General features: G+C 49.9%; 1 protein-coding gene and 1 pseudogene across 5 annotated transcripts; both read right to left on the bottom strand.

Moving 5' to 3' along the window:
* Window positions 1–1,630: 1,630 nt before the first annotated feature.
* CD300LG (CD300 molecule like family member g) lies at window positions 1,631–19,328 on the bottom strand. 4 transcript variants are annotated; one of them, XM_025362683.1, is made up of 7 exons: window positions 18,858–19,328; window positions 17,239–17,574; window positions 13,279–13,380; window positions 12,248–12,485; window positions 10,967–11,079; window positions 9,133–9,185; window positions 1,631–3,457 (listed from the first exon to the last, which is right to left on the bottom strand). In XM_025362683.1, the coding sequence occupies exons 1-7, from the start codon at window positions 18,898–18,900 to the stop codon at window positions 3,344–3,346; spliced, it is 999 nt and encodes a 332-aa protein (XP_025218468.1). In that variant the 5' UTR covers window positions 18,901–19,328; the 3' UTR covers window positions 1,631–3,343. The 4 variants fall into 4 exon arrangements, with proteins under 4 accessions (XP_025218468.1, XP_025218469.1, XP_025218470.1 ...); XM_025362684.1 differs by lacking the exon at window positions 1,631–3,457 and adding an exon at window positions 8,058–8,498; XM_025362685.1 differs by lacking the exons at window positions 1,631–3,457; window positions 13,279–13,380 and adding an exon at window positions 8,058–8,498.
* LOC112609684 lies at window positions 6,547–7,302 on the bottom strand (annotated as a pseudogene). Its single transcript, XR_003116229.1, has one exon. The product of XR_003116229.1 is annotated as a peptidyl-prolyl cis-trans isomerase A pseudogene (transcript).
* Window positions 19,329–27,333: the final 8,005 nt, after the last annotated feature.

The raw sequence follows: 27,333 nt of genomic DNA, 5'->3' as shown, positions 1-27,333 counted from the left end.
AAATGATAGTTTATTATTTTTGTTATATTTACTGTCCTAATTTGGCAAAACTAAATGTTTGCAATTCTTCAATGTTCCTCCATTTTTTTCTGAAGTTTCACCTCCCAGGAAAAGTCTCCAAACTGGAAACTCTCATTCTCAGGATAGGTGAGCGGTGACTTTTTGCTTCTTTTTGTTTAAGGGGGAATGAATAGAATCTCACGTAAATACCAAAGTCTGCAGCTCCGAGTATTCGAGTACAAACATAAAACCAAGGTGTATCAAAATGGGGGATTGCAAAGTGGCAACTGGTAAGGGAGTGGTCTTTCTCCCCTACCTGTCAGGAGGGAGCTGGGACCTCTTGGTGGTACTTTGAGAATAAGACAGTGTCTCTGAGTAATATTTGCATGTCTCATAAATCCACTGAAACTTGGAATTCCACGGATGGCAATCTTAGGTTGTCCGGGAGAGAACTCTGCCTCTCAGACGATGTCAATTTATTTAGCCTAGTCTGCGAATGGGCAAGGGATGGGAGTGGGATGGCCCAGCTGACCGCCTCCTGGTTCCCAGGAAGCCCTGGCTCCAGTGGAGAGATTCAGAGGACAGGAGGATTCTTTCCTTCCAGGGAAACCCCAGCCAAGGGATTTTTCATGGGGGAAGCTTGCTTTTGATGCCCTTCTAGGGTGCATTCTGATAGTGTGTGTGCCCAGGTCCCAGCAAAAGATTTGGGACCATCTGAAACTTGCTGCCCCCTATGTCCCAAACACCTTGGTACACACAGTGCCTGGAGCCTGGGTGCAGCACACAGAGCTCGGGCCTGGGAGCTCACTCTCCACCAGGAGAAGGTATTTGGTGCAACCCCAGTGCAGGGGCCTCGGGCACAGGCTGGCACCTTCTGGTGAGCTGTTCTTGCTTCATCAGACCAGTTCCACCTCCACCCAGTACCCCAGGCCCTTGAGGTTCTGACCACAGGGCCATTATTGAACTGTTTCTCCTGCCTTTCCAGCAGGGACAGGTGCAGAGGACTTCAAGAAACACTGATTGCAGGGGTCTGGCGGGAGTGACATTGGTGCTGCCACTCCAGAAAGCTGTTTAGCAAGAGGTGTCAGTCACTTCAAAAATGTTCACTCCCTATGACCTGGCACTACCACGCATGCAAATCCTTTTAAGAAATCTCCCAGCCGGGTGCAATGGCTCATGACTGTAATTCCAGCACTTTGGGAGGCCGAGGCAGGCGGATCACTTGAGGTCAGGAGTTCAAGACCTGGCCAACATGGTGAAATCCCGTCTCTACTAAAAATTCAAAAACTAGCGGGGCGTGGCGGTAGATGCCTGTAGTCCCAGGTACTTGGGAGGTTGAGGCAGGAGAATGGCTTGAGCCAGGGAGATGAAGGTTGCAGTGAGCTGAGATCGCATCACTCAACTCCAGCCTGGGCGACAGAGCAACACTCTGTCTCAAAAAAAAAAAAAAAAAAAAAAAAAAAAAAAAAAAAAGGGAAAGAAAAAGAGAAAGAAATCTCCCAATGCAGATAAAGCCCCAGGCAAATATTCACCCACACTTATCTACAATAGCGAAAATGGAAGCAAATTAAAATATCGAGTGATAAAGAATTGGTTAAATAAACTGAGACACACTGATAGGATGGAATACGCAGCTGATGAACATTTTATTTATAAAAAGTTCTGTAAAACACAGAGAAGTGCTGGAATAAAGTGATGGAACAATAAAGTGGAAAAGGCAGGATACAAAGTTGTATATACAAGATAATTGCTCTGTAAAAAGAACACCAGCAAATTATGTGGAGAAGAAAAGAGTGGAAGGAAATACAACAAAATGAAATAATGATAGTCTCTGGTGAGACAATGGGTGACATGTTTTCTTCCTTTTCTTTTTCCTCTCCATCTTTGCAAGTTTTGCATACCGAACAACTCTTAATTTCACTTTTTAAAGAAATAAGGCCAGGCGCGGTGGCTCACGCCTGTAATCCCAGTAATTTGAGAGACTGAAGCAGGAGGATCATATGAGGTCAGGAGTTCGAGACCAGCCTGGCCAACATGGTGAAACCCTGTCTCTACTAAAAATACAAAAATTAGCCAGGTGTGGTGGTGCGTGCCTGTAATCCCAGCTACTCGGGAGGCTGAGGCAGGAGAATCGCTTGGACGTGGGAGGCGGAGGTTGCAGATCGTGCCACTGCACTCCAGCCTGGGTGGCAGAGCGAGATTCTGTCTTAAAAAACAATAATAATAGAAAAAGAAAAAAAACCAGTAGTTGTGCTACTTTACCCCTACTCCCTGACCCGTCCTCCAGGGGGCTGGACTCGGAGTCACCTTCAGGTATCCGCCCTGTTCCTACTCTCCTCCGTATTAGACACCCACATGCACTCTGGTTTCCTACTCTTCTCTCTAGCCACCAGAGCCCATAGGCAAGTAGCCCTTTCTAGACAAGGAAGGAGCCAAGGTTTTCTTCATCATTTTTCCAAAGGCAAGAAGGCATGGCCAGGGAGGGTGAATGGAAAGCAACCACTCTCTACTGGTCCTGGGCTTATCCCTGCAATGTGCACCTGACCTGATCCAGGCTTGGACTTAGGCAGGCCTCAGGGGAGTGCCCAGCTGGGTCATGGTGTCACGGACAGAGCAGATCTTACGGGGGCAGGTGGGAGACGTCACAGCCCAAATGCAGACTCTAAGCTGGAGGGGTCTGAGCGTTCATCAGGCCCGCTGGTCCTCAAACTCAAGTGCGACAGTCACTGGGCATTGTTAGAAATTCAGAGTCCTGCACCAAGTCCCACAGATGGTTTTGGTGGGTCTTGGTTGGCCCAGGAATCACATTTTTCACAGGCTTCCTGAAGGGCTGGGATGCAGGGGGTTCAAAGAGGAGCCAGAATCCCAGTCTCACCCCAGCATGCTCCTCGTCATCACCAGCTGATGCAGGAGACCGTGGGACTGAGTCTGAGGACGCCAGGGAGGGAGGACAAGGTGGGGTCTGGAGCGGGAGGAAGGCAGGTCCGACACTGGGCATGAGGCCCAGGACAGTTTGTGGCAGATAGAAACTCAGGACAGATCCACTGAGCCTTGCCTGGCCCTGCTGAGGGTCAGCAGCCTGGTGCCCTGCCTAGGGATGTGAACCTATCAGGGATGTCCCAGTCTCCAGCTGGAAGGGCAAGGCCACCGCTCTGGGCTTCGGGGCTGACAAACACTTCTAGGTCAGGCTGGAGCATGCAGGAGGAGAGCCTGGGGAGGGTTGGGAGAGCCTGGAGTCCAGGCAGCTGGACTCTGAGGCTGAGGTGGAAAGCTTTCGCGAATCAGTGCTGATCCAGCCAGCCACACTGCTTCACGGCTGGCCTGGCCAGGAGGGCCTCCTGCCCTACACTGAGACAAACTTCGAGAAACCCAGCTCCTCCTCAGATATGTGGAGGGGAGGCATCGAGATCACGTCCCCCTCGGGGGCCTGGGAAGGGGCTTCCTCTTCCTCTGTAGTCTGTAAAGACAACAGTGGGGTTTGGAGAGCAGAACCCAAATGAAGGGGTAGGGGGTGTGAGGAGTGGTCCCCAGGTAGCTGCTGTGTCCACCCAGCCTTTTCCACAAATTCCAGCCCTCCATCCACCTGCAGGGGCACACGACCTAACAACTTCTCCTCCCCAGAACTCCCAGGCTTTGATTCATGGCCTCTCATGACCCCAATCCATCCCTCCCCCGGGGTGCCCTCAAGGCTCCAGGCTGGGTTCTGGCACAGTTGTGGCCTCCTGCCAGCCCACAGGACTGTCAGCTGTGACTCCCAACAAGCTATTCAGGAATTTTCTGGACCAGAAAAAAGAGGATGTGAGGTCAAAAGCCCTGGCTTCCCTGGTGAAATGGGCTAGGGCTGTGGCTGTGATGGGGAAGGTGGGCGAATGCGGGGGTGTGGGGTTTGGGGAGCAGATGCTGAGGAAAAGGCCTTCTTCCACTTCCTCCAGTTGTCAGAGTGGAGGCAGGCAAGGTGGCTCTGCAGCCCCTCCCTTCCCACGGCCCTTCTGTCCATACCTGGCTTAGATACTGGATCTCTGTGTGGAGGCCGGGAGAGGGCTCAGGGATGGTGAGAGGCCCCATGGACCCTGCAATGTTGATCACGGCGTCCTCTGTGTCCCGGCCATTCCCCAGTGGCTGTAACAGAGACTTGGTCAGAACAGCCTGTTCTTGGCAGCAGGGATGGTCTACGAGCCCAGCCAAGCCCAAGCAAGGGGAGGGAAACGTGGGAGGGGTGGGCAAGGCAGGGAGGTGCTGGGAGGGGAGAATATTAAGCTCCTTCGTGCCTCTGCCACTTCCTTCCTTCCTGCCTTGTCCAAAGAAGGACGAGCTGTCTCACCTCTCTGAAGCTCAGTTTCCTCAGCTGTAAAACTAGGTAAGAATTTGTCTTTTGGGATTATAATATTCATAATAGCATCCTACCACTCAACCAGTGAGAACTTCTGGAATGACTGATTTGTTTTCATTATTTTCTATCCTTTAAAGCAGAAAGATCATGCAAGCTGCAGGTTCTTTGTAACAGGCCAGGAGAAAGCAAAGTTGAACATGCCAAAGATGCATTGAATAACAAGGGGCACATGAGATAATGGGTCTGAGCAATCCATTATCTATCAGATGAGGAGACCACAGCCCAGGGAAGAGAGAGGTAGTCCAAGATCAGTGGGGAGGCCCATATTCTGACCCGGGCCTGGCTGTTCCCATGGGTCCTCAGATCAGGAACGCCAGGCCCATCCATCTCAGGCCTTGCCCTAGCAGGTGGGCAGAGCAGAGGCTGGAGCCAGCCAAGGTCCCCAGCCAAGACTCCCAAGGCCACAGGCTGCCCTGAGGTTTCCTGGACACAGGCTGCCCTGAGGTTTCCTGGACAGTGAATCCCATGGTCAAATGGGCACTGATGCTAGAGAAAGAAGCTCCCATTTTTTGGGCATCTATGGGGTATGTCATCTCACTCTTTTCTATTTACAACCATGTGAGCTATGGCAATAGCGGCTCAGAAAGGTAATGCAACCTGCTTGACATCACACAGCTGGCAAATGGCTGAGCTGGGACTCATACCGGAGACTGTCTGACTGCAGACCCAAGCTCTTTCCCTATACCCTGCTGCTATCCTGGCAGGGTGTGTGACACATTTCTCTTGGGCTTGGTGTTCGTGGTATACTAACCAGGCCCCAGCTTCACTCAATACCTAGCTTCTGGGGATGGGGGCAGAGGTAGATGTTTGAGCCATCTCTTGTTAGAAATGTCTAGATGAAGGCTGGGTGTGGTGGCTCTCGCCTGTAATCCCAACACTTTAGGAGGCTGAGGCTGGAGGACTGCTTGAGCCCAGCAATTTGAGACCAACCTGGGCAACATAGTGAGACCCTGTTTCTCTAAAACTTTAAAATAAAAAGATAAAAATATACTAAAGACACTCTGGGAGGCCAAGGCGGGCAGATCATGAGGTCAGGAGATTGAGACCAACCTGGCTAACACAGTGAAACCCCGTCTCTACTAAAAAATACAAAAAATTAGCTGGGCTTAGTGGCGGGCGCCTGTAGTCCCAGCTACTCAGGAGGCTGAGGCAGGAGAATGGCGTGAACATGGGAGGCAGAGCTTGCAGTGAGCCGAGATCACGCCACTGCACTCCAGCCTGGGCGACAGAGCAAGACTCTGTCTCAAAAACAGAAAACAAAAAACAAACAAACAAACAAACAAAAACTAAAGAAAAGAAAGAAACACAGGATGACATCTTCAGCCTTCTGGAGACAAGGATTAGAGCTGAGTTCCTTGGGGGAAATGTGGGTGGTGATGGGGGCACTGGGAGGGGTAAGGCAACTCCCAAATGCTGCCACTCAGGGCTCTTGTCCCTCCTAGCCCTGCCCATGGTGAAGACAGAGGGGGCCTTGGTGCAGGGCAGACCTGGGGCTACTCCAGAGGACTCCTGACATCACACCCATGAGTCCATATTTACAGCTTTGCAGTCTGGTTATAACCCAGCCACTGCTGACCCTGGACCACCAGCAGCTATAGAAGTGTCACCTGTTCCTGGGTGACCGAGTTTGAGGAAAGAGCCTCTCAGTGCAGAGGCCAAACCACACACAGTAGTAGGCAGCAGCCAGGCCCACTACTGTAAGTCTGGTGTGATTCCATCTCTCCCCTGTCCCTCTGCCTCCACTGTGGACGATCGACCCTGTTCCAGCAAGCACAGAGGCATTTTCTGGGTTGCTAAATATGCAAGATATATATCAGAGCCCCTGTTTCTAGGTACTAGTAATAAACGTAGTAAAGAAAGAGGGAAGTCTTGGGAAGCCGGGTTGAGTTCTGATGGGAGCTTAGCAGGCTATTCATTTCCAGGAGTGAGGGTCTGCAGCTGTCCCAGGGTCTTTCTCCTGAGTCTGGGGGAGGAATCTTGGGTTGTGAGCTTGGCTCCATTCCTCAAACCCCTTGTACTTCAGTGCAGCAGGGTGGAGGACACAGAGGGCTCTGCAGCTGGCCCCATAGACCTGTCAGTTTCCCCAGTTCTGCCTCTTTCAGGCTGGGTCACTGTGGGCAAGTTCCCTTTTCTCTCTGAGCCTGTATTTCTTTTCTTTCTTTTTTTTGTTACTTAGTTTTTATTTCATAATCATAAACTTAACTCTGCAATCCAGCTAGGCATGGGAGAGAACAAGGAAAACATGGAACCCAAAGGGAACTGCAGCGAGAGCACAAAGATTCTAGGATACTGCGAGCAAATGGGGTGAAGGGGTGCTCTCCTGAGCTACAAAAGGAATGGTCTGGTGGTTAAGATAAAACACAAGTCAAACTTATTCGAGTTGTCCCCAGTCAGCAATGGTGATCTTCTTGCTGGTCTTGCCATTCCTGGACCCAAAGTGCTCCATGGCCTCCACAATATTCATGCCTTCTTTCACTTTGCCAAAGACCACATGCTTGCCATCCAACCACTCAGTCTTGGCAGTGCAGATGAAAAACTGGGAACCATTTGTGTTGGGTCCAGCATTTGCCATGGACAAGATGCCAGGACCTGTATGCTTTAGGATGAAGTTCTCATCTTCAAATTTCTCCCCATAGATGGACTTGCCACCAGTGCCATTATGGCGTGTGAAGTCACCACCCTGACACATAAACCCTGGAATAATTCTGTGAAAGCAGGAACCCTTATAACCAAATCCTTTCTCTCTAGTGCTCAGAGCACGAAAATTTTCTGCTGTCTTTGGAAACTTGTCTGCAAACAGCTCGAAGGAGACGCGGCCCAAGGGCTCGCCGTCGACGGCAATGTCGAAGAACACGGTAGGGTTGACCATGGCTAGTAGTACAGGACTTTCCTCGGCGGCAGCGTCTGCAAAGCCGAGCCTGTATTTCTTCATCTGCAAAATGAGGGGGATAATAATCTACCTCGTGTGGGAATGATGAGGATTCAATGGCATAAAGCCCCTGACATGAATGGATGGATGGCAATCCTTCTAGCAAGATCTCTTTGGGAAAGAAAATGCTGGTCTGACCCCTAACACTTCCCTCAGGGTTTTCACACCCCTGTGAGGTTCTCTCAGAGTATGAGTAATGCATCCTCCTCCCTCTTTGACCTGAATGTGGGCAAAGAAAACCCCAAAGCCCTTCAATTCCATCTCCAGACTCTGCTAAAACTTATGGAGAAGCCACAAGGGAAATAATCAAGAAAAAGCAGAAGCTCCCACCTGATCGTATTTACAAGGTTCTTGCCTCTGACCCTCTTGGGAGGCCCTGTTCCATCTTTCCCTCAACAAGGGGCTGCCCCTAGAGACCCTCTACCTGCTGGCCCTCTGCCCCTTCCTGTCCCCTCCCTCTTCAGCAGAGCCAGGGTCAGGTGCCTCAGGCAGGAAAAAGCCCAAAGCAGCCCTTCCCAGGGTTGCCAGAAGGCAGTAGCATGGGGGCTGTGGCTGGTACAGGCGCTCTCAGCATCCTTGGACCCCAACCCCTCTTCTGGAGTTAGGTGGGGTGAGACCCAGGCCCCAGGCCACAGAGCCAGGTGGAGGCGGCCAGTGGCACCCACCATCCGTCCATCCGTGTGTCTCCATGACTTTTCCCTTACTCCCCTCCGCTACCTTTGGCCCTGTTGAGCTTCCTGACACAGCAACAGCTGCTTCCTAAGCCACAGCCCAAAGTCCCATTTCCACCCCAGACCATCCTTGGGGGATCAGGCCTGAGTCTTTTGTCCTCACTGGCGCCAGGAAAGAAGGCAGTGGTAGCCCTGCTTTCCTGCCCTTGTGTTTAAAGGAATGGAGTGGAGGCATCTCAGTAAACAGCGGAGGGAGGAGGGGCCAGAGGCTTCTGTTTCCTGAAGTGCAATGCTGCAGCCCCCTCCATTGGAGTGCTGGCCTCGGAGGGCACAGTCTCTTCTTGCAGCAGTAGCCTTGGGGCAGGTTCCCTGCTCCAGATAATGGGCACAGGGACCCTTATTCTCTTGCCCCTGGTCCCCAGAGCACCACCCTCAGCCTGGGTCCTAGGACAGCCATGTCACCTTGGTCTCAGAGCCAAGGAAGGCTCAGAGAAAACATCAGGGAGTTCTGGAAAGAGAAGAGCAGGGAGTCAAGAAATCTGGGTCCTGTTTTCTATTTGGGCCACCACCTGCTGTGTGACCATGGGCAAGACCTTTACCCTCTCTGGGCCTCAGTTTCATCTTTTGTAAAAGCACACTAGAGTCTATAGCACTGCCAGAGTCCCTGGACCACACCCCTGGAGGGTTCAGTGGGGGCTGGGGCCCTGGAGAGTGCATCTCTAACAACTCCCTGACCCCTGGGCATTCTGAAAGGGGATTTGCTTTAATCTGAGAGAAAGGTTGGGCTAGAGATCTCAAAGGCTTCCTCTGGATCTAGCTCTGATGTTCTGTAATTATAAAAGGAGGCATGGAAAGAAGGCGCCTGGAGAAGATGCTCACATGGCTCCTGGTGCCCACCCTGCCTGGCACCTGGCGGGAAATCAGGTTCCCACCTGTGAGTCCCCCACGGGCACTCTGTCCAGCTCACACCCTGAAGGACTGGTCTTGGGGCTCACAGAGGTTCCTCCAAGGTGGGGAGCAAGTGCTGCCTCCAGGTCAGGCATGCAGGCCCAGGTAGGAAGTTACAGAAGCAGAGCCCAGAAATCTTGACTTGCAGCCCCAAGGGGATCTGAGCTTGGGCTTCCCTACGCCTCTGTCCTTACCAAGTGTGAGAGGTAGACCTTCTCGTTCCTCTGTGTCTCCATGTCCTGTCGAGCTGAAAGAGATGTAGAAGCAGGAGCTCCTTAAAGCCAGGTGTAGCCAGGAATGGCCTGGAGCTCGGCCCAGAAAGGCGTACTGGCCCCCTTGCATAAGGGAGCAGGGGCCTCCCAGAGGCAGGAGGCAGCCAGATGGGCCGAAGAGCCCCTTCCAGCTCAGCCCCTTGGGAATGACCCAGTCTTCTGAGATCAGTGCATGGAGATGATCTCATGAGGGTCAGAAACTGGCTGGGAAAATAAATCTGTGTGCTAAGGTCACTGCTACTTAAGTCTTAGTGTGCACATAGGACACCCTGGACATTTTCATACAGTGCAGAGTCTAATTCAGTAGGCTGAGGTGAGAGTCTCAGGGTCTGTATTTCTAACAGGCTACCAAGGGTTGCCACCGCTGCTAGCTGGCAATCAAAGTTTGGGAGGCAAGGTGCCAAGTGGCTCTGAGGTTGTGACCAGGAATGCTCCCACCCTGGATTCCTCAGAGGGGACCTGGACAAAGCCCACATTTCCTCCTAGGAGCCACATGGAAGAGACGGAAAGCGGGCCCAGGATTCCCCCATGGCCACCTCCACGGGACGACATTGTGATTATCTTCCTGGCTTCACCACTTCCTAGCTATGCAAACAAAGGGCAAGCTGCTTAACCACTCTGTGCCTCAGTTTCTCCCTCTGGAAAATGGGTGTACTCCACAGTGTGGAGGAGATTAAGGGGATAAGCAAGATAAGCTGGGGATAGTGCCTGGCACATGGTAGCTCTTATTACTGAGATTTTGGTGAATCCTTTTAGTCTTTGCCATCCAGCACAGCAGCCAGAAGCCACACATGGCCATCAGGCACTGAAATGTGACTATTTTACATTAGACTGGGTTTTGATGGCTCAATATGAAAAACATGAAAGTAGAATATGTATCATTGATATTTTCATATTGATTCCGTATCAAAATGAGAATGTTTTGGACATATTGGGTTAAATAAAGTACGTTATTAAAATCAACTTCACTAGATTGGGCGTAGTGGCTCATGCCTGTAGTTCTAGTTACCCGGGAGGCTGAGGCAGGAGGATCGCTTGAGCCCTGGAGTTCAAGGCTGCAGTGAGCCATGATCACACCACTGCACTCCAGCCTGGGCGACAGAGTGTGACCCTATCTCTAAAAAAATAAGTAATTAAAATAAAATAAAATACACTTAACTGCACTCATTTTTTTTTACTCTTTTTCATGTGGCTATTCAAAAGTTGTAAATGACATTTGTGACTTGTATTCTATTTCTGTTTGATGTATATCTGTGATTTGAGATAAATGAGGCTTAGGGCAGTTAGATGACTTGCCTGAGCTCACACAGCTGAAAAGTGGCAGAGCTGGGATTTGAGCCCCAGCCTATGGAAGGGACTGAGCAGCTCTAGAGACCCAGTGGCAGGAGTGGGGTTACAATGTCTGTCCTGCTCAAGTTCAAGTGCTTGGTCCTGCATTGCCCCTGGCAGTTGGTTCCCACACAAGGAGCTGGCCATGAATTCCCTGGGATCAACAGGTAGAGAAGTGTTTGATCAGTTCGGACAGGCAAGAAGCTGAGAACCCTTCATTCTCCCATTTCCCCTTGTGAATTGCTTTCCTAATGTTGATTATCTCGTGGCTCCTTCAGAAGGGAGGCCACAGCTCCTGATGCTCACATTTCAGACAGACACGCTGAGACCCACAGGGTCTTTCCGGGGCTAGATGGGGACCTGCAGGTCTCAGCGAGGTCCCTGGTCCAGTGAGCCTCCCACCTTCCTGCCACCCACCTTTGCTCACCTTCCTTTCTCCACAGGAGCAGGTGGCTGCTGAAGGCGATCAGGCCTGCGGCTGACAGAAGGCTCAGCAGCACCAGGACTGGGGCCAGTATGCGGACCATTGGGATGGACACCCTGGAGATGAGACACAAGGAGCCTAGTGGCTGTTACCAGATAAGCCAGAGTCTATGTCCTTTGGGGGTCCCAAGTACAGGCTGAGAAAGCCAATCCCTAGTGTGGAATTCAATTCAATGCAGCAAAGACTTGTGGGGGGTGTGGTGCGGGAGGGCGATATTTAGTGCTATTGGCTCTTGACAATCATTATTTAATTAGTGCAGACCCTGAAGCCAGGCTGTCTGGATTCAAACTCTAGCTCCACCACCTTCCTATACCTTGGGTAAGTGACTGAACCGCCCAGGGTGTCAATTTCCTCCTTTGTAAAATGGCTGTGGTGAGGATCAAATGGGTCAGGATGTGAAAAGCACATAGTTCAGTGCCAGACACATGCCAGGTACCATGTCAGTGTTAGTTGTTAAATTCCACAATCCCTGTGTAACTAGGTAGGAGTGGCTCAATTTCACACTGGAGAAACTGACACCTGAAGCAATGAGCGACTTGCCAGGTCACGCAGTGGTGTGCGGGGAAGTTCTCAGTGGCCTTTATCTGGGCTGGTGTCACTGGCACAGGCAAGTGGGGCATCCTGGCATTCTTACTGTGAGTCAAGCCATGTCCTTTATCTCTCCCAAGGAGATCAGAGGGCACTAGGGACCACGATGTCCCATCAGCCCTGTCTGGCGTGGGAGGGATCCCTGCTCGCGTTGCCAACCCCAGGATTCACTTTCAGCAGGATCTGAACCTGCCAGCAGCTGCCTGGATGTCGGTAGCCAAGTGCATTTACAACCCCCAAGAACCAATCCTTCAGGCTGGGACTCCAGTTGTAAGGAAAAAAATTGTTTTGTTTTGGATTCTGAGTTTTCATGCTTGGCACAGGGCTTAGTGCAAAGTATATAGGCAAAAGCCCCCGAACTGGGGGGGCCATCCCTGAGGCTGGGGCAGGGAGAGAGGTGGGGACTGCGACCCTGGTGGACCCTTCGCCTTGGACAGGCAGCAGAGCTGCTGGCTCCTATAGTGCAAGCTGTCTACTGCTCAAGGGTCCCTGTGAGGGACCCTCTGTGCTGCAGGCTGTGGCCATGACACGAGGATGTGTCTGCTTAGAGGAAAGACCACTGGGTTCCTATTTGCTCAAAGGCAGCTTATGGTTTAGTGATGGCCTGAAAGGTGATGTTGGTCACCTGGGGCTCACCTGGGCTTAGAGCTGCCACTGCTGAGAGCTGGACTGGCATCCTCTGCTGAGGTGGAGTCCAGCTGCTTCGGGGGGCGGGAGCTCCCTGCAGGAGGAGAGGTCGCTGCATGAGGAGAGGTTGCTGCGTACTGAGAAGTTCTTTCGTGCCCGTACCGGGAAGTCCCTGGGAATGGAGTGGCCTCAGCCCCTGTCTTCCCCTGCTTGGCTGTGGTTCCTGCTGGGTAGAGCCCAGGAGAAGCTACAAGTCCAAAGGCAATGCCTCAGCATCCTTCCTGACCCTTGCATCCCAGCATCCCAGACCTCTGACCCTTGACCCCTGAACCCTAGCCTCTCTGGGACCCATTTCTCAGAACATCCCCAGCTAAAGGATACCCCAGTAAGCAAACAGATGTAGATGAAGCCATTCTGAGGAAGCAGACCGTAGATCAGACACACCCCACAGCTGTGTGTGATGTTCAGTCTCTTTCTGTGCCCACAGCCTGTTCCCTCTGTGGGGAGGTATAAGCACTCCCCTTCCTCGCTTCCATGACCCTTTCCAGTGACCATTCAGTGGCCACTTTCCTGCCCTCCCTCTACAGTCACAGTCAATTGTCACCTCCTTCCTCACCAGAAGGGCAGGTCCTCCCCTCACCACCATGTGCCCCCTCCCCACCACCCGTGCCTCAGTAAGGCCTTGACTTCCTTCTGCAGCCATGAGACCAAGAAGGGCAGGGTGGCAGGGATGAGTCCAGAGGTCAGGGCCCAACGCCCGGCCTTTCTGGCTTGCCCCCAAGACTCTGGATGGCACAGACAGAACACGAGCTTTGGGGTCAGGCTGTGACCACTCCCAGGCTCTGGCGCTTCCTGTGTGACCCTAAGCGAGTGACCTAACCCTGCTGAGCCTGTACTTCCACAGCTAGACAACCCAGTTCCCAGGCTTGTGGGGACACCTAAGTGGTCATAAAGTATTGTGTCTGGTACCAGGCAGGCACTCACTGGCTGCTTCTGTAAGAAGGGTGGCAAGGGATGGGGCGGAATCGCCATTCACTCACTCAATCCTGGGGGCTGGGTTTGCTGAGTTTTTGCCTTGGGCTGCAGGCGTGTTGTAGCCAGAAGCTGGAAGGTGGGAGAAGGGGAGGGAGGACAGCAGGGTCCTAGAGGAAAGGGAGAGGCTGCTCTCAGGGGTGGCACCGCTCTGAACCCCTTTTCCTTCCTTGGGAGGAGCTGGCAGCTTTCCTACCCCCAACCTCAGCACAGAGCACTGCTGTCTTTCGCCTCGGCCAACCAGGAGCCACGTGGCGGGTTCCAGCAGATCCCTGGTCTTCTCCTTCTGCAGCCCCCTGGCCTCTCGCCTAGCTCAGACCCTCAGTTTCCCCTGTCCCCAGCTGCCTCTCAGCCTGCTTCTTCCCTGCCACCCTTCACATTATGCCAGTTTTGTCTCAAAAGTCTGTGTTGGATCCCATCCCTCTCTGCCTTAGAACAGTGAGTGGCTCTCCATTGCCTATAAGCCGAAGTTCAAACTTTTTTTTTTTTTTTTTTTGAGACAGAGTCTCACTCCGTCGCCCAGGCTGGAGTGCAGTAGCGGGATCTCAGCTCACTGCAAGCTCCGCCTCCTGGGCTCACGCCATTCTCCTGCCTCAGTCTCCCAAGTAGCTGGGACGACAGGCGCCCGCCGCCACGCCCAGCTAATTTTTTGTATTTTTAGTAGAGATGGGGTTTCACCGTGTTAGCCAGGATGGTCTCGATCTCCTGACCTGGTGATCTGCCCGAATCGGCCTCCCAAAGTGCTGAGATTACAGGTGTGAGCCGAAGTTCCAACTTTTTAGTATGCCTTTTGAGGCCTCTTAAACTCAGGCTTCAGGCTGGGCGTGGCAGCTCACACTTGGGCAATAAGAACAAAATTTTGTCTCCAAAAAAAAAGAGAAAAAAAAGCAAAGAACAAAACTCAGGCTTTGAACCACCTTGTCAACCTCGCCTCTTTCCCTGTTCAGTGCTCCAGCCATAGAGTTGTCCTCTATTCCCGACTAAGCCAGCCTCCCACCCACCTCCGTGCCTTGGACATGCTGTTCCTCTGTGTACAATGGCTTTCGTTTCCATCTCTGCCTGAAGCACTTCTTTCTGTCCTTCTGCACAAGCTCAAGGTCAACTCCTCTGAAATGTCTTCCCCAGAAGCAGCGAATCTTTTTTCCTTTGTGCACTCACAGTCCCCTGTGCATGCCTCCAGTGGTGCTAATGCTCACTTACACTGCAATTTCTTGTGTACGGGGTCTCCCTGCTAGGCTGAGACTCCTTAAGGGCAAAATGCCTATCCTCTGTGCCCAGCACAGTGGGCAGAAGCCTGATACAACCAACCCCCCAGGAGCTACTCCGGTCCCCACTTCCCCAAGTCTGTCTGTCACCTCCCCAGTCCTTGCTGACTGTGTGCCATCCTGGACTCTCCCTCTTTGTCCACCACCTTCTCTTCTTCAGATTGAGTATCCCCTATCCAAAATGCTTGGGAGCCAGAAGTGTTTCAGATTTCGGAATATTTGCATTATATCTGCTGATTCAGCATCCCTAATCTGGAAATCTGAAATCCAAAATGCCCCAGTGAGCATTTCCTTTGTGTGTGTGATGCTGGCATACAAAAAGTTTCGAACTTTGGAGTATTTTGCATTTTTGGATTAGGGATACTCAATATGTAACACTAGGTCAGTTTATTCTTGGATTTTTCTAAGTAGATAATAAAATCTTTTGCAAATGCAGAGGATTTATCTTTTCCTTTCCAACATTTATACTTCTTCCTTTTTTTTTGAGACTAAGTCTTGCTGTCTACCAGCGAGTGCAGTGGCATGATCTCGGCTCACTGCAACCTCCGCCTCCCGGGTTCAAGCAATTCTCCGCCTCAGCCTCCAGAGTAGCTGGGATGACAGGCGCCTGCCACTATACCTGGCTAAGTTTTGTATTTTTAGTAGAGACGGGGTTTCACCATTTTGGCCAGGCTGGTCTTGAACTCTTGATCTCATGATCCACCCACCTTGATCTCCCAAAGTGTTGGGATTACAGGCGTGAGCCACCACATCTGGCCTTATACTTCTTAATCTTGCATATTTCATTGCCTAGGGTCTTCAGACAAAGATGAATAAAAGAAAATGATAGTAGGCTGGTCAGGTGCAGTGGCTCATACCAGCAATCTCAGTACTTTGAGAGGCCGAGGTGGGCAGATGGCTTGAGTCCAGGAGTTTGAGACCAGACAGGCCAATATGGCAAAACCACATCTTAAAAAAAACAAAAAACAAAATGTAGCTAGGCACAGTGGCTTGTGCCTGTGGCCCCAGCTACTCTGGAGGCTGAGGTGGGAGGATTACTTGAGTCTGGGAGGCAGAGGTTGTGATGAGCCAAGATTGTGTCACTGCACTCCAGTCTGGATGACAGAGTGAGACCCCATTTCAGAAAAATGAATGAATGAATGAAAAATAAATAAATAAAAAGAAAAGAAATGATAGTGGGTACATCTGTCTTTTTCTGACTTTCTTAGAAATTCTTCCTATGGTTCACCATATTCAATGGTGTGCTGGAGATGGCTTGCACTGGCTCACAAGAGCTCATTGTCAACTTTTCAGGAATTGGTGAGACCGTTAAACTGTCGATGGCTGAAAATTGGCCATGGGAATTGGACCACAGAAATGGACACCACAGAAATTGGAAAACGCCACAAAATGAGAGCATCAGCATCCCCAGCCTGCTCAACATTTACCAGCACACCACTGTCGTGAGTCTTCTTCATTTTCAATATCCCAACTGCCATCAGAGAGAGGCCAACAAAGTCTGATACAGGAGGATAATATAGCAATACATATATCATACGCAAATAAAGAATTACAAATGAGGGTAAGTCTAAAACACAGGTGAACTTGCTCATAACTTGCAGAAATGACATATGAACACTGATAAGAATTGGAAGAGATAAGAGAATCTTGTAAATAATGAAGAACAGATTCAACGTAGTTTGATGCTACTGCTTTTTGGCAAGTTTACTTTTATTTCCCCAAATTAAAGATCCATGGATAAGGGAATAAAAAAAAATTAGGGGATATGGTGGTAGGGATGGGCCTGGGATTGGGATAGGTCCCAGCTATGGGGCTAGAAGAGGAATAAAGCAGACATCAAAGCTGGAAATGACTTGTGTTTTAATCCTGGTTCCACCACTTCCTGCTGTGAGATCTTGGGCAAATCACTTAGTCTCTTGGACTCTCAGTCCCTCATCTGTGAAATGGGGATACAAAGACATACTTTGCCCTCACTGGCCAGCAGACCAAGGCTCCCACTCCCCTGGGCCCTCTCTGGCTTCTTTCTCCTTAGCTCATCAGGTCCAGGGTTCTGGGCTCCCAGAGAGTTCTATCCTCTACCAGTTCCCACAGCTCCAGCCTTGGTCCCCTAGTGTCCCTGCATTTAACGATCTCTCCTTCAGGCACACTACCCAGAGGCTGGTTCCCAGGCACTCTAGCACCTGTGGCTAGACTTCAATATCTGGGGAGGTGGAGGCCAGGAGGGCAGAGGTGAGGGCACATGCAGGGTGAGGCTAGCATGACCAGGGCTGAGGTGACGCTGTGGGCTGGGTCTGGAATGCAGCAATTGTTGGCCCAGCCTCGGGAGGCCTCAGGAATATCTCTGACACCAGGCGAGGAGTCTTCTTTATCCCCTGATATGTCTATCTTGTACCCAGCCTACGGAAATCTCCTTCCAGCACATCTGGGCAGAAAGGAAAGGCACCGAGTCCAGCCCTGGACAGATCTGGGTCCAGTCCTGCTCTGACATCTACTAGTGGTGTGACCGTGGGCAGCAAGAGTGAAAGAATGGCCAAGACTCATGCAGCTCCCTCTGTGCCCCAAGCCTTGCTCAGCGCTTGACCTGCATGATCTCCCTAAGGACTCAGTGCCCATAAGGTTTGCACCAGGATTATGCCCCACTGCCCCTCCCGCTTCCCTCTGCAGCTCCTGTCCCTAGCCTGGGAAAGGAGAGATATTTGTTACCTGGAGAGACGAACAGAGAAATCAGTAAAGACTCATCGGGGCCCCGTTTTTCGACCCCACACCAGTACTTCCCAGCGTCTTGTAGGGTGAGGTTCCACAGTGTCACAATTAGCGAGAGCTCCTGGCGGCTGTCATGGATGGACACCCTGCCCTCCATCGTCTCTTGGCCTTCTTTTCCTGCATAGATGGTGCCAGAGCAGCGAGGGAAGAGGAGCCCACCCTTCCTGCACCAGTACTTCCGGTGGTCCCTCAGCTCTTCCCTATAGGTGCACCGCAGGGATACAGTGTCCCCTTCGAACCCACTGATTTCCTTCGGGCCCTCCAGGGCTTCATAACCTAAAATCAGAGCAGGAGTGGAGGTTGGAATAACCAGGCTCCATGTACCAAGGTCAAGGCCAGAGCTTCCATTTTAGGAGGAGGAAGGAAGGCTTTTCTCAGTCATCCCTTCTGGGGACAGCCTTGGAAGAGCCATTACTTCCTTCCTACTCTGGGCGAACTTGGGGCAGGGCTGTTGCTGTTTCCCTAACCCTGGCCCATTGAGGAATTGGGGCTGGGGAAGTGTTCTAGGTTCAGATGGAATTTGACAGCCAGATAGCCAGCAGGGTTTCTGGGTGTTTTGTTTTGTTTTGTTTTGTTTGTTTTTGAGATGGAGTCTCGCTCTGTTGCCCAGGCTGGAGTGCAGTGGCATGATGTCTGCTCACTGAAACCTCTACCTCCCGGGTTCAAGCGATTCTCCTGCCTCAGCCTCCTGAGTAGCTGGGACTACAGCCATGTGCTACCATGCCCGGGTAATTTTTTGTATTTTTAGTAGAGACAGGGTTTCACTGTGTTGGCCAGGATGGTCTTGATCTCCTGACCTCGTGATTCACCCGCCTCAGCCTCCCAAAGTTCTGAGATTACAGGCATGAGCCACCGCGTCTGGCTTTGTTTTGTTTTTATACAGGATCTCACTCTGTTGCTCAGGCTGGAGGGCACTGGTGCTCATGGCTCACTGTAGCTTTGACCTCTGGGGCTCAAGCGATCCTCCCACCTTAGCCTCCCACTAGCTAGGACTGCAGGTGTGCACCACCATGCCTGGCTAATTTGTTTGTTTGTTTGTTTGTTTGTAGAGATGGGGTCTCACCATTGCCAAATGAACAACTGACATCAGTTGTAGGATTAATCCTGATTTTAAGTCTTAGAAGGTAAAGAAAAAGAAAGCAAAAGAATTGACGAAACGTGATAATAATTCATCTCTCAGGGTTGTGGGGAGAGGCACAGCCGAGATTCAACAAATGTATGCTGAGTTTAACAGAGCAACCAGACGGGGTGTCTTGTCTGCCTCCAGGATTGGCAGAGGGTAGAAAAATTAAGATTAGAGAGGCAAAGCAACTCTCACAGCCACAATGCCATGAGGGGAAACCCACAGGTCTGAGAGAAAACCTGGCTCTAGGTTCCAGAAACTGCAAGTGGGGCCCGGCGCCGTCCCCACCTCACCCCACCCCTACCCCGCCCGGCTCCCCTAGGGTTGAGGAGGCTGAGGATAGGTGGGGTGGGCTATCAGGCAGTCAGGAGGTCCTTCCCCTGCAGACTCCAAGGGTGAGCCCCACATCCCTCCCAAGACCCCCTCCCCATCTCACCTGGGAGCACCAGGCAACCCCATAGCAGGACCAGAAGCCGCATTCTGGGCGCTGGACACCGCCGGAGCAGACGCTGGGAACTGTGAGCTCCTCTTCAGCCACGCGGGTCTTTAACTTCCTCCAGTCGCGCGAAACCAAGCCAAGGAAGCGAGGGGAGGGGCGTGAACCAGGCCCAGCCGGAGAGGCGCCTCTGCCTTCCCTTTTCTGAGCGCCCATGCTTGCCTACCCCTCGGCTCACCTCCCAGGACTGAAAACCCACACTGGCGCTTCTCCCAAACTCTTGCCCCTTCAAGGGGGCCTTAACCTGTGGTCCGTGCGCCCTAAGGGGTCTGTAAGTCGAATTCGCATGGGAAAAAGTTACATATTGACTTTCATCAACTTCTAATATTTAGCTTTTCCTCGTATTAACAGTGTACTGTTAGCAGTACCTGTAACTTTGTTACCAATTACAATCACAGACACTGGCACATCAGGTTGTGGATATCTTGAAACCTCGTGTGTACTCCTCACTGTTTAGAAAATAATGAGTTCCGGCCGGGCGCGGTGGCTCAAGCCTGTAATCCCAGCACTTTGGGAGGCCGAGACGGGCGGATCACGAGGTCAGGAGATCGAGACCAACCTGGCTAACACGGTGAAACCCCGTCTCTACTAAAAATACAAAAAATTAGCCGGGCGTGGTGGCGTGGTGGCGTGGTGGCGGCGCCTGTAGTCCCAGCTACTCGGGAGGCTGAGGCAGGAGAATGGCGTAGACCCGGGAGGCGGCGCTTGCAGTGAGCCGAGATCGCGCCCCTGCACTCCAGCCTGGGCGACAGAGCGAGACTCCGTTTCAAAAAAAAATAAAATAAAATAAAATAAAGAAAGAAAATAATGAGTTCCGAGACCTGCCTCTAGAGCTGGTTATTAACCATAATGAAACGGCTATTATTATATTACACATTTATAAAGAGTTTTGAGAATCATCTCACCAGTATTAGTTTTCTTTTCAGCATATATATTTTATTTATATATTTACGCGCCATTATACTGAGAGAGGGGTCCATAAACTTCAGCAGACTGCCATGTGGTCAGTGGTACAGAAAGAAGCTTGTCCCTGGGGCAAGGCCTTGGGCCCCTCCTCCGCCATCGCCTTTTGGAGGGCGCAGTACTGCCCTTGGCCACGGGGCGGCGGTGCAGACGGGGCTGAGCAAAGCCGTAGGGCTGAGCTTAGGCGAATTCCCTTGAGCCTTGGGCCGGCAGGGCTGCAAGATAGGTCTCCCCCACGCCTGCGGAGTTGTTTTGGCGTTTGAAAAAGTGAATTGGTGGTTTCTCCATCGCGGATTTGAATCCTCCTTGAAAGGACCAAAACAAACATGCAAACTATTGGGAGCCCAGACACACTGGCTTGAAAAATGACTTTTTTTTTTTGGTCTGTTTGCAAAGTTCATACAGATTGTAAGCAAAATTTTACACAATACAGAACGTAAAAAGGAAAGAAAGAAAAAAAGGAGTGTTTCTTGTAATTCCCCTTCTGCTTTAGAAAAGCACCATTAATATTTTGGCATATATCATTCCAAATGTTCAGTTGGAATTTTACTCACTTGTCAGGTTAATATTTGAAGCATTAATTCAGTGGTTCTGGGAGGGTAGATTGTGTGTGTGTGTGAGTCTAGTAATGTGGGGAGAAGTGTTTTAATTTCACAATGACTGCGAAGCACTGCTGCCATTTCTGGGCAGGGACAGCTGTTCACGTTGGTGAAAACTCTGTTACCATGATCTCAGCCCCTGCCTCCCTTTTACATGTACAGGCTACAAAATGTGATCTGTTTTTGCAGTTAAAAAAAAAACACATATTAAAAAATATTTGGCCAGGTGCCACGGCTCATGCCTGTAATTCCAGCACTTTGGGAGGCCGAGGCGGGCGGATCACGAGATCAGTAGTTCAAGACCATCCTGGCCAACAGGGAGAAACCCGGTCTCTACTTAAAAAAATACAAAAATTAGCTGGGCATGGTGGCACGTGCCTGTAATCCCAGCTATCTGGAGACTGAGGCAGGAGAATTGCTTGAACCAGGACCCAGAAGGCAGAGGTTGCAGTGAGTCGAGATGGTGCCACTGCTCTCCAGCCTGGGCTATAGAGTAAGACTCCGTCTCAAAAAAATAAATTAAAAAAATAATTATGGCCCAGCACGGTGGCTCATGCCTGTCATCCCAGCACTTTGGGAGGCTGAGGTGGACGGATCACCTGAAGTCGGGAGTTCGAGACCAACCTGACCAACGTGGAGAAACCCAGTCTCTAATAAAAACATAAAATTAGCCAGGCGTGGTGGCACATGCCTATAATCCCAGCTACTCAGGGAGGCTGAGGCAGGAGAATCGCTTGAACTCAGAAGGTGGAGCTTGCAGTGAGCTGAGATCACGCCATTGCACTCCAGCCTGGACAACAAGAGTGAAACTCTGTCTAAAAAAAGAAAAAAAATTATTTGTTTATTTATTTACTTATTTTCAGACGGGTCTCACTCTTGTTGCCCAAACTGGAGTGCGGTGGCATCATCACAGCTCACTGCAGCCTCAAACTCCCAGACTCAAGTGATGCTCCCACCTCAGCCTCCCAGGTAGCTGGCACTACAGGCGTACACCACCATGCCTGGCTAATTTTTTATTTTCAGTAGAGACAGGGTCTTGTTAGGTTGTCCAGGCTTGTCTCAAACTCCTGGTTTCAAGCAATCCTCCCACGGTGGCCTCCCAAAGTGCTGGGATTACAGGCACGAGCCACCATGCCTGGCCTTAAAATAATATTTATTCTAACATTTGATAGCATATCTTTGCTCTTTTATTTATTTATTTTTGTCCTTATACAGAATAATTTCTGATCCTCTACATTTCTTAAATTCAGACTTATTTATTATATGCAAGATAAGTATCTGACACTTCATTACACTTTCTAGGGTCATGGGACCTGAGCACTGACAGATTGAAATATGTGTCATTTGGTTATAAATCGCTTTCCTTTTATTTTTTTCTCCCTAGTATAGCTCAGGCACTAGAGTGTGATTTTAAAAAAGTAAGTGCATGAGAAGGCATATTATTTACGATTGTCATTTTAAGAGAGTAAGTGAGGTGTTACCAAATGTTTATCTATATAAAGAGGGTGTTGAGTGGGTCCCTACCCTCTTCCTGCATATTTGAAGGTCCTACCCCTCCACTTCCCAGCCCCACACCTAGCTCAGGAGGCTGGCTCAAGAACTCCATTAGAAACAGATTCACCAGACTGGGAAGTGGAGCAAGGGCTGGGGAGAAGGGTGAAAGTGAGGTGCTGGCATGAGCCTTGCACCTAGTTCTACCCTTAGGCCACACTCTGGGGTAGAAGGGGCCGAAAGGCAGACCGCCGTGGTGGGCTGGGGATCTGAGGAGAGAGGACGCTTTCGTCCTGCTTCCCACCAGAAGCATGGGGAGGTGCCCCACCATCACTGCATCTGGGAGAGGCAACGGGGCACAAAGGCTCCTGGACAGATCACTGGGCTCGTGGCAGCCTCATCGCATCCTCAGGAAGGGCTCTGTGTGCCGAAGAGGTGCAATTGCAGGGATGAGGGGACTGAGCTGCTTGATCTTTGATGGCCACCCTGGTCCATTTCCTTTCGGTTTGGACTTGGACTAAATCACTTCAGCTGCTCCAGGAGGGTCACTTGCTTCTCTTAGATCAAGGTGTCCCCAACCTCAGTACTATTGACATCTTGGGTTAGATAATTCTTTGTTGTGGGAGACTGTCCTGTGAATTATAGGATGTTTAGCAGCATCTCCAGCTGTACCCCCTAGATGCCAGTAGTCCCTCCCCAGTTGTGATGATCAAAAATGTCTCCAGGCTGGGTGAGGTGGCTCACGCTTATAATCCCAGCACTTTGGGAGGCCAAGGTGAGTGGATCGCTTGAGCCCAGGAGTTTGAGACCAGCCTGGGCAACATGACAAAACCCCATCTCTGCAAAAAATACAGAAAATTAGCCAGGCATGGCAGTGTGCACCTGTGGTCCCAGCTACTCAGGAGGCTGAGGTGACAGAATCACCTGGGCCTGGGAGGTCAAGGCTGCAGGGAGTCAAGATCCCACCACTGCACCCCAGCCTGGGCGATGGGAGTGAGACCTTGTCTCAAAAAAAAAAAAAAAAAGCCTCTGGGCATTGTCAAACATTCCACTGGGAGGTAAAAATATCCTGGGTTAGAACTGCTGTCTTAGATGTTGAATAAGTCTATGGACAAGTAAGTGTACTTTTGCGTAAGTTATGTTTATTGTTTATGTAGGTCGGGGTGTTCCATCTTTTGGCTTCCCTGGGCCACAGTGGAAGAAGAAGAATTGTCTTGGACCACACATGAAATACAGAAACACTAATGATTGTTTTGGGCAGCATTTAAAGCCATCCTGCGCTGCATGCAGCCCGTGGGCCACGGGGGGATAAGCTTGATGTAGGCGTAGTAACAAGGTTTTGGAAACAGGACAGTGGGCAGAACCTAATGCTGAACCCCAGAATTAGGTAAAACTGCATCCCTCTTCCCTCAGTGGAGCTGGGGCCATGCCTGTAATACTCAGAGTGAGGTGTGGTGTAGCAATTTAGAATACATACTTTTTGCAGGTGGGCCAGCTCCCCAGAGAAAAGGAATCAGAGGACTGGATTACACATGCCTTGTTCCTCCTTCAACATTCATCAATCAAATCAGCAGAGGCATGGAGAAAGGCATGGAGAGGCATAGAGAGAGGCATGGAGAGAGTCCTAGAGTTTTGGGCCAGTGGGGTTCTCTGCTCGTGGAAGGAAACATCAGCAGTGGGGAAGATGTGTCCCAGCAAAGATAAATGAGCCACAAGATGGGAAAATTTGGATTCCTGAGCTACCACTTGGAAGACAACTGCCCTGGACAGCCACCAAGCGTGCGGCAGACTTGGAGTGAGCAAGCGACAGACTTTTCTGTGTTTAGCCACTGAGATCTTGCAGTTTGCTCGTTGCTGTAGCACAGTGTAGACCACCACCATGCTTTTTGTTTTCTGTCACACATTCATCCTCTAGTCTCCCCTCAGCTTCCCTACCCTAGCTGGTTGCAAACTCGATCTTTCAACTTTCTCTGTCAAACAAATCTGAAAACTCCGTTTCTTTTTTTTTTTTTCTTTTTTTCTTTTTCTTTTTCTTTTCTTTTTTTTTTTTTGAGACAGCAGGATCTCACTCTGTCACCTAGGCTGGAGTGCAATGGCGCGATCTCGGCTCACTGCAACCTCCACCTCCTGGGTCCAAGAGATTCTTATGCCTCAGCTTCCTGAGTAGCTGGGATTACAGGCATGCACCACCATGCCAGCTCATTTTCTTGTATTTTTAGTAGAGACAGGGCTTCACCACGTTGACCAAGCTGGTCTCAAACTCCTGACCTCAAATGATCTGCCTGCTTCGGTCTCCCAAAGTGCTGGGATTACAGGTGTGAGCCACCGCACCCGGCCCCTTCCAAATTTTTTATGTTGACCAATTACTTCTGGGAATGGCAGGGAATATGATGGAGGAGGGCAGTAATGGGAGACTGGTAACATTAGAGAAAACAGGGGGAAAGGTGTTCAGAAACTCTCTGTACTATCTTTGCAACTTTTCTGCAAATCTAAAATTATTCCAAAATATAAAGTTTGTTAAGAAAAAAGAAAGTATACTGGGGAGGCTGAGGTGGGAGGATCACTTGAGCCTGAGAGGCCGAGGCTGCAGTCAGCTGTGAGCATGTCACTGCACTCCAGCCTGGGTGACAGAGCAAGACTGTCTCAAAAAAAAAAAAAAGAAAAAGAAAAGAAAAGAAAAAGAAAGAAAGAAAAAAGAAGAAGAAAAAGAAAAAAAGCAGTGAAAAGCTAAAAAAAAAAAAAAAAAAAAAAGCTAAAAAGAGCATGGGGGTTCCCAGGCGTAAGTCTGCATGCAAGTGGACAGGAAGCCAGAAAGATAAACTCAGCGTATGTGCTTGCTTTCCCTGTGGACATTTACTGATTCTAAAGTAGCAGCTGAGAGGATGAACTAGGAGTCTAGGGCCCTCTGGGAGTGGTGAATGGAATCTGGCATATTTTTGGTCACATTAGGCTGGGACCCCAAAAGGCTGTACAAACCAGACCACCATGGACTTCCACCCAACTTTCTGTTATTTAGGTGCCCCCGGAAACTTCAAGCTCTGAACTTGAATTAAAAGTGGTTCTTGTCTGGCAGCACCTTCCCCATCCCTACCCTCGGGTACCTTAAAGGTATCACAGCGAAAAATCCTTTCTGGAGGAAAATAGCATCAGCCTAAGCTGATCATTTTTACAAACAGTTTTTTCAAATACCATCTAATATGTAATCAAAGATAACCAAATCTATGAGAAGACTCAATAAGCAATAATATGCAGAGACAACGAAACAGACCCGTGGGGACTCCATATACTGTAAAAAGCAGGATCAGCCTTAACACAACTATTCTTACTGTGCTCAAGGAAGTAAAAGTCAAGCTTGACATTTTTGGCAGGGAACTGGAAAGAATATGACAGCAGATTTGAAAAAAGAACAACATAAGAATTCTAGGACTGTCTGGGAATGGTGGCGCATGCCTGTAGTCCCAGCAACTTGGGAGACTGAGGCTGGAAGATAGCTTGAACTCAGGAGGCGGAGGTTGCAATGAGCCGAGATCACACCATTGCACTCCAGCCTGGGTGACAGAGCAAGACTCTGTCTCAAAAAATAAAAATAAAAATAAGAGAAATAGGTAACAAAAGCCAGGAACAGCAGGAAAAGTTATAAAAAATCTCAAAAAACAAAACAAAACAAAAAAACCCCAAAACCCCAGTACAGTAATTTCCCTTCTCATTGAGAATAAATGGAGCTGAGCCTGCCCTTTCTCCACTCTCTTCTGACTTGCCCTCTTGCTTCATGCCTGGGCCCCAGCCCATTGCTCCTCTTGGAATTATCTCTGGTTTCCTATGGTGTCTGGGCTGAAAGCCAAATGCAATGACAATGCACACCTGTAGCCTGAAGCAGATTCTCTCTGTCACCTCTTCAAGGATTGTTGGCATTCTTTTTTTTTTTTTCCAGAGCATGCTTGGTAAACTCTCTTCTCCCTGTCCAGATGGACCCGAAGTCATTCATTCCTCTGGCATTGAGCTCATCTTGCTGTTCCCTCTGCAGCTGCTCTAAACGAGCACCTTGACCGAGCCCTGGCTGGGTGAGGCGACTTCTGCCATGGGCTTCCGGCCATCTGGTCCAACTCTGCCCACGCTGCACCTGCCCTGTCCTAGGATGCAGCATCTCCCAGCACTCCCGCTCCAAGCTCTCATTCACTCAGACATCTCTCTCTGCTTATCTTTTCTTCCATTCTGCTTGCCCAAATATCCTCTGGACTAAAGGACATGTACAAATAATATTTTAACAAACGTTACCAGATCATGTCCCAGAAAGTTCGCACCAAATAATATTCCTTCCAAATGTGTAAATGTTTTTTATTCACCACATCCCTGACAGCACTGGATGTCAACAGACATAAACATTTTTGTCTTAATAGGTGACAAGGGACATCACTTCCTATTTTGGCTTAGAATTATTTGATTATGACTGAGGTTGTGCATCTTTTGGATGTTTTTTTCCTTTTTTTAAAAAATGGGAGATCAAGCATCAGTTTTGTGTTTATTGGCTATATTTTTTTGGTATTAGACTATTTTCTTTGACTGTTTTAAATTTTTTCATCTTTTCTCATTTATTTGTGTAAACTCTTTTAAATTGAGGAATTTATCATATTGCATATGATATCATATGTTGCAAATAATATTTTTACCTATAAAATATTTACCCTTTTTTTAGTCAGACATATCCACCTTTTTCTTTGTAGATTTGGACTTGGAATTTACTTAGAAATGTTTCCCTCACTGCGGCGGGGCGTGGTGGCTCACACCTGTAATTCCAGCACTTTGGGAGGCCGAAGCTGACGGATCACGAGGTCAAGAGATCGAGACCATCCTGGTCAACTTGGTGAAACCCCTTCTCTACTAAAAATACAAAAATTAGGCTGGGCGCGGTAGCTCACACCTGTAATCCCAGCACTTTGGGAGGCTGAGGGGGGCGGATCACGAGGTCAGGAGATTGAGACCATCCTGGCTAACACGGTGGAACCCCATCTCAATACAAAAAATTAGCTGGGCGTGGTGGCGGGCGCCTGTAGTCCCAGCTACTCCGGAGGCTGAGGCAAGAGAATGGCGTGAATTGGGAGGCAGAGCTTTCAGTGAACGGAGAGCGCGCCACTGCACTCCAGCCTGGCATCAGAGCGAGACTCCGTCTCAAAACAAAAGCGAAGCAAAGCTGGATCCCTACCTCACTTCTCACATAAAAATACTTTCTCAGTAGATTTATTTTTATAATCTTGCGGAGGACGGAAGGTGATCTGCCCGCCTCCGCCTCCCAAAGTGCTGGGATTACAGGCATGAACCACTGCACCCAGCCTTTTCTCTCTCTCTCTCTCTTTTTTTTTTTTTTC

The sequence above is a fragment of the Theropithecus gelada genome, chromosome 16, assembly GCF_003255815.1.
Source record: "Theropithecus gelada isolate Dixy chromosome 16, Tgel_1.0, whole genome shotgun sequence".
NCBI lineage: Eukaryota > Metazoa > Chordata > Mammalia > Primates > Cercopithecidae > Theropithecus > Theropithecus gelada.
Note: the sequence above shows the minus strand (reverse complement) of the source record. Positions and strands in the feature narration are given on the sequence as shown.

Bases quoted from the DNA above. Each gene is read 5' to 3' on its own strand.
- CD300LG (XM_025362683.1), bottom strand. From the start codon at position 18,900: ATGCGGCTTCTGGTCCTGCTATGGGGTTGCCTGGTGCTCCCAG. The intron at 12,486-13,278 runs GTGAGTGAATGG...TTGGACTTGTAG, and splicing joins AACCCAGCCCCCAGGATTGA to CTTCTCCTGGGCTCTACCCA. The intron at 3,458-9,132 runs GTAAGGACAGAG...TTGTCTTTACAG, and splicing joins AGGTCTACCTCTCACACTTG to ACTACAGAGGAAGAGGAAGC.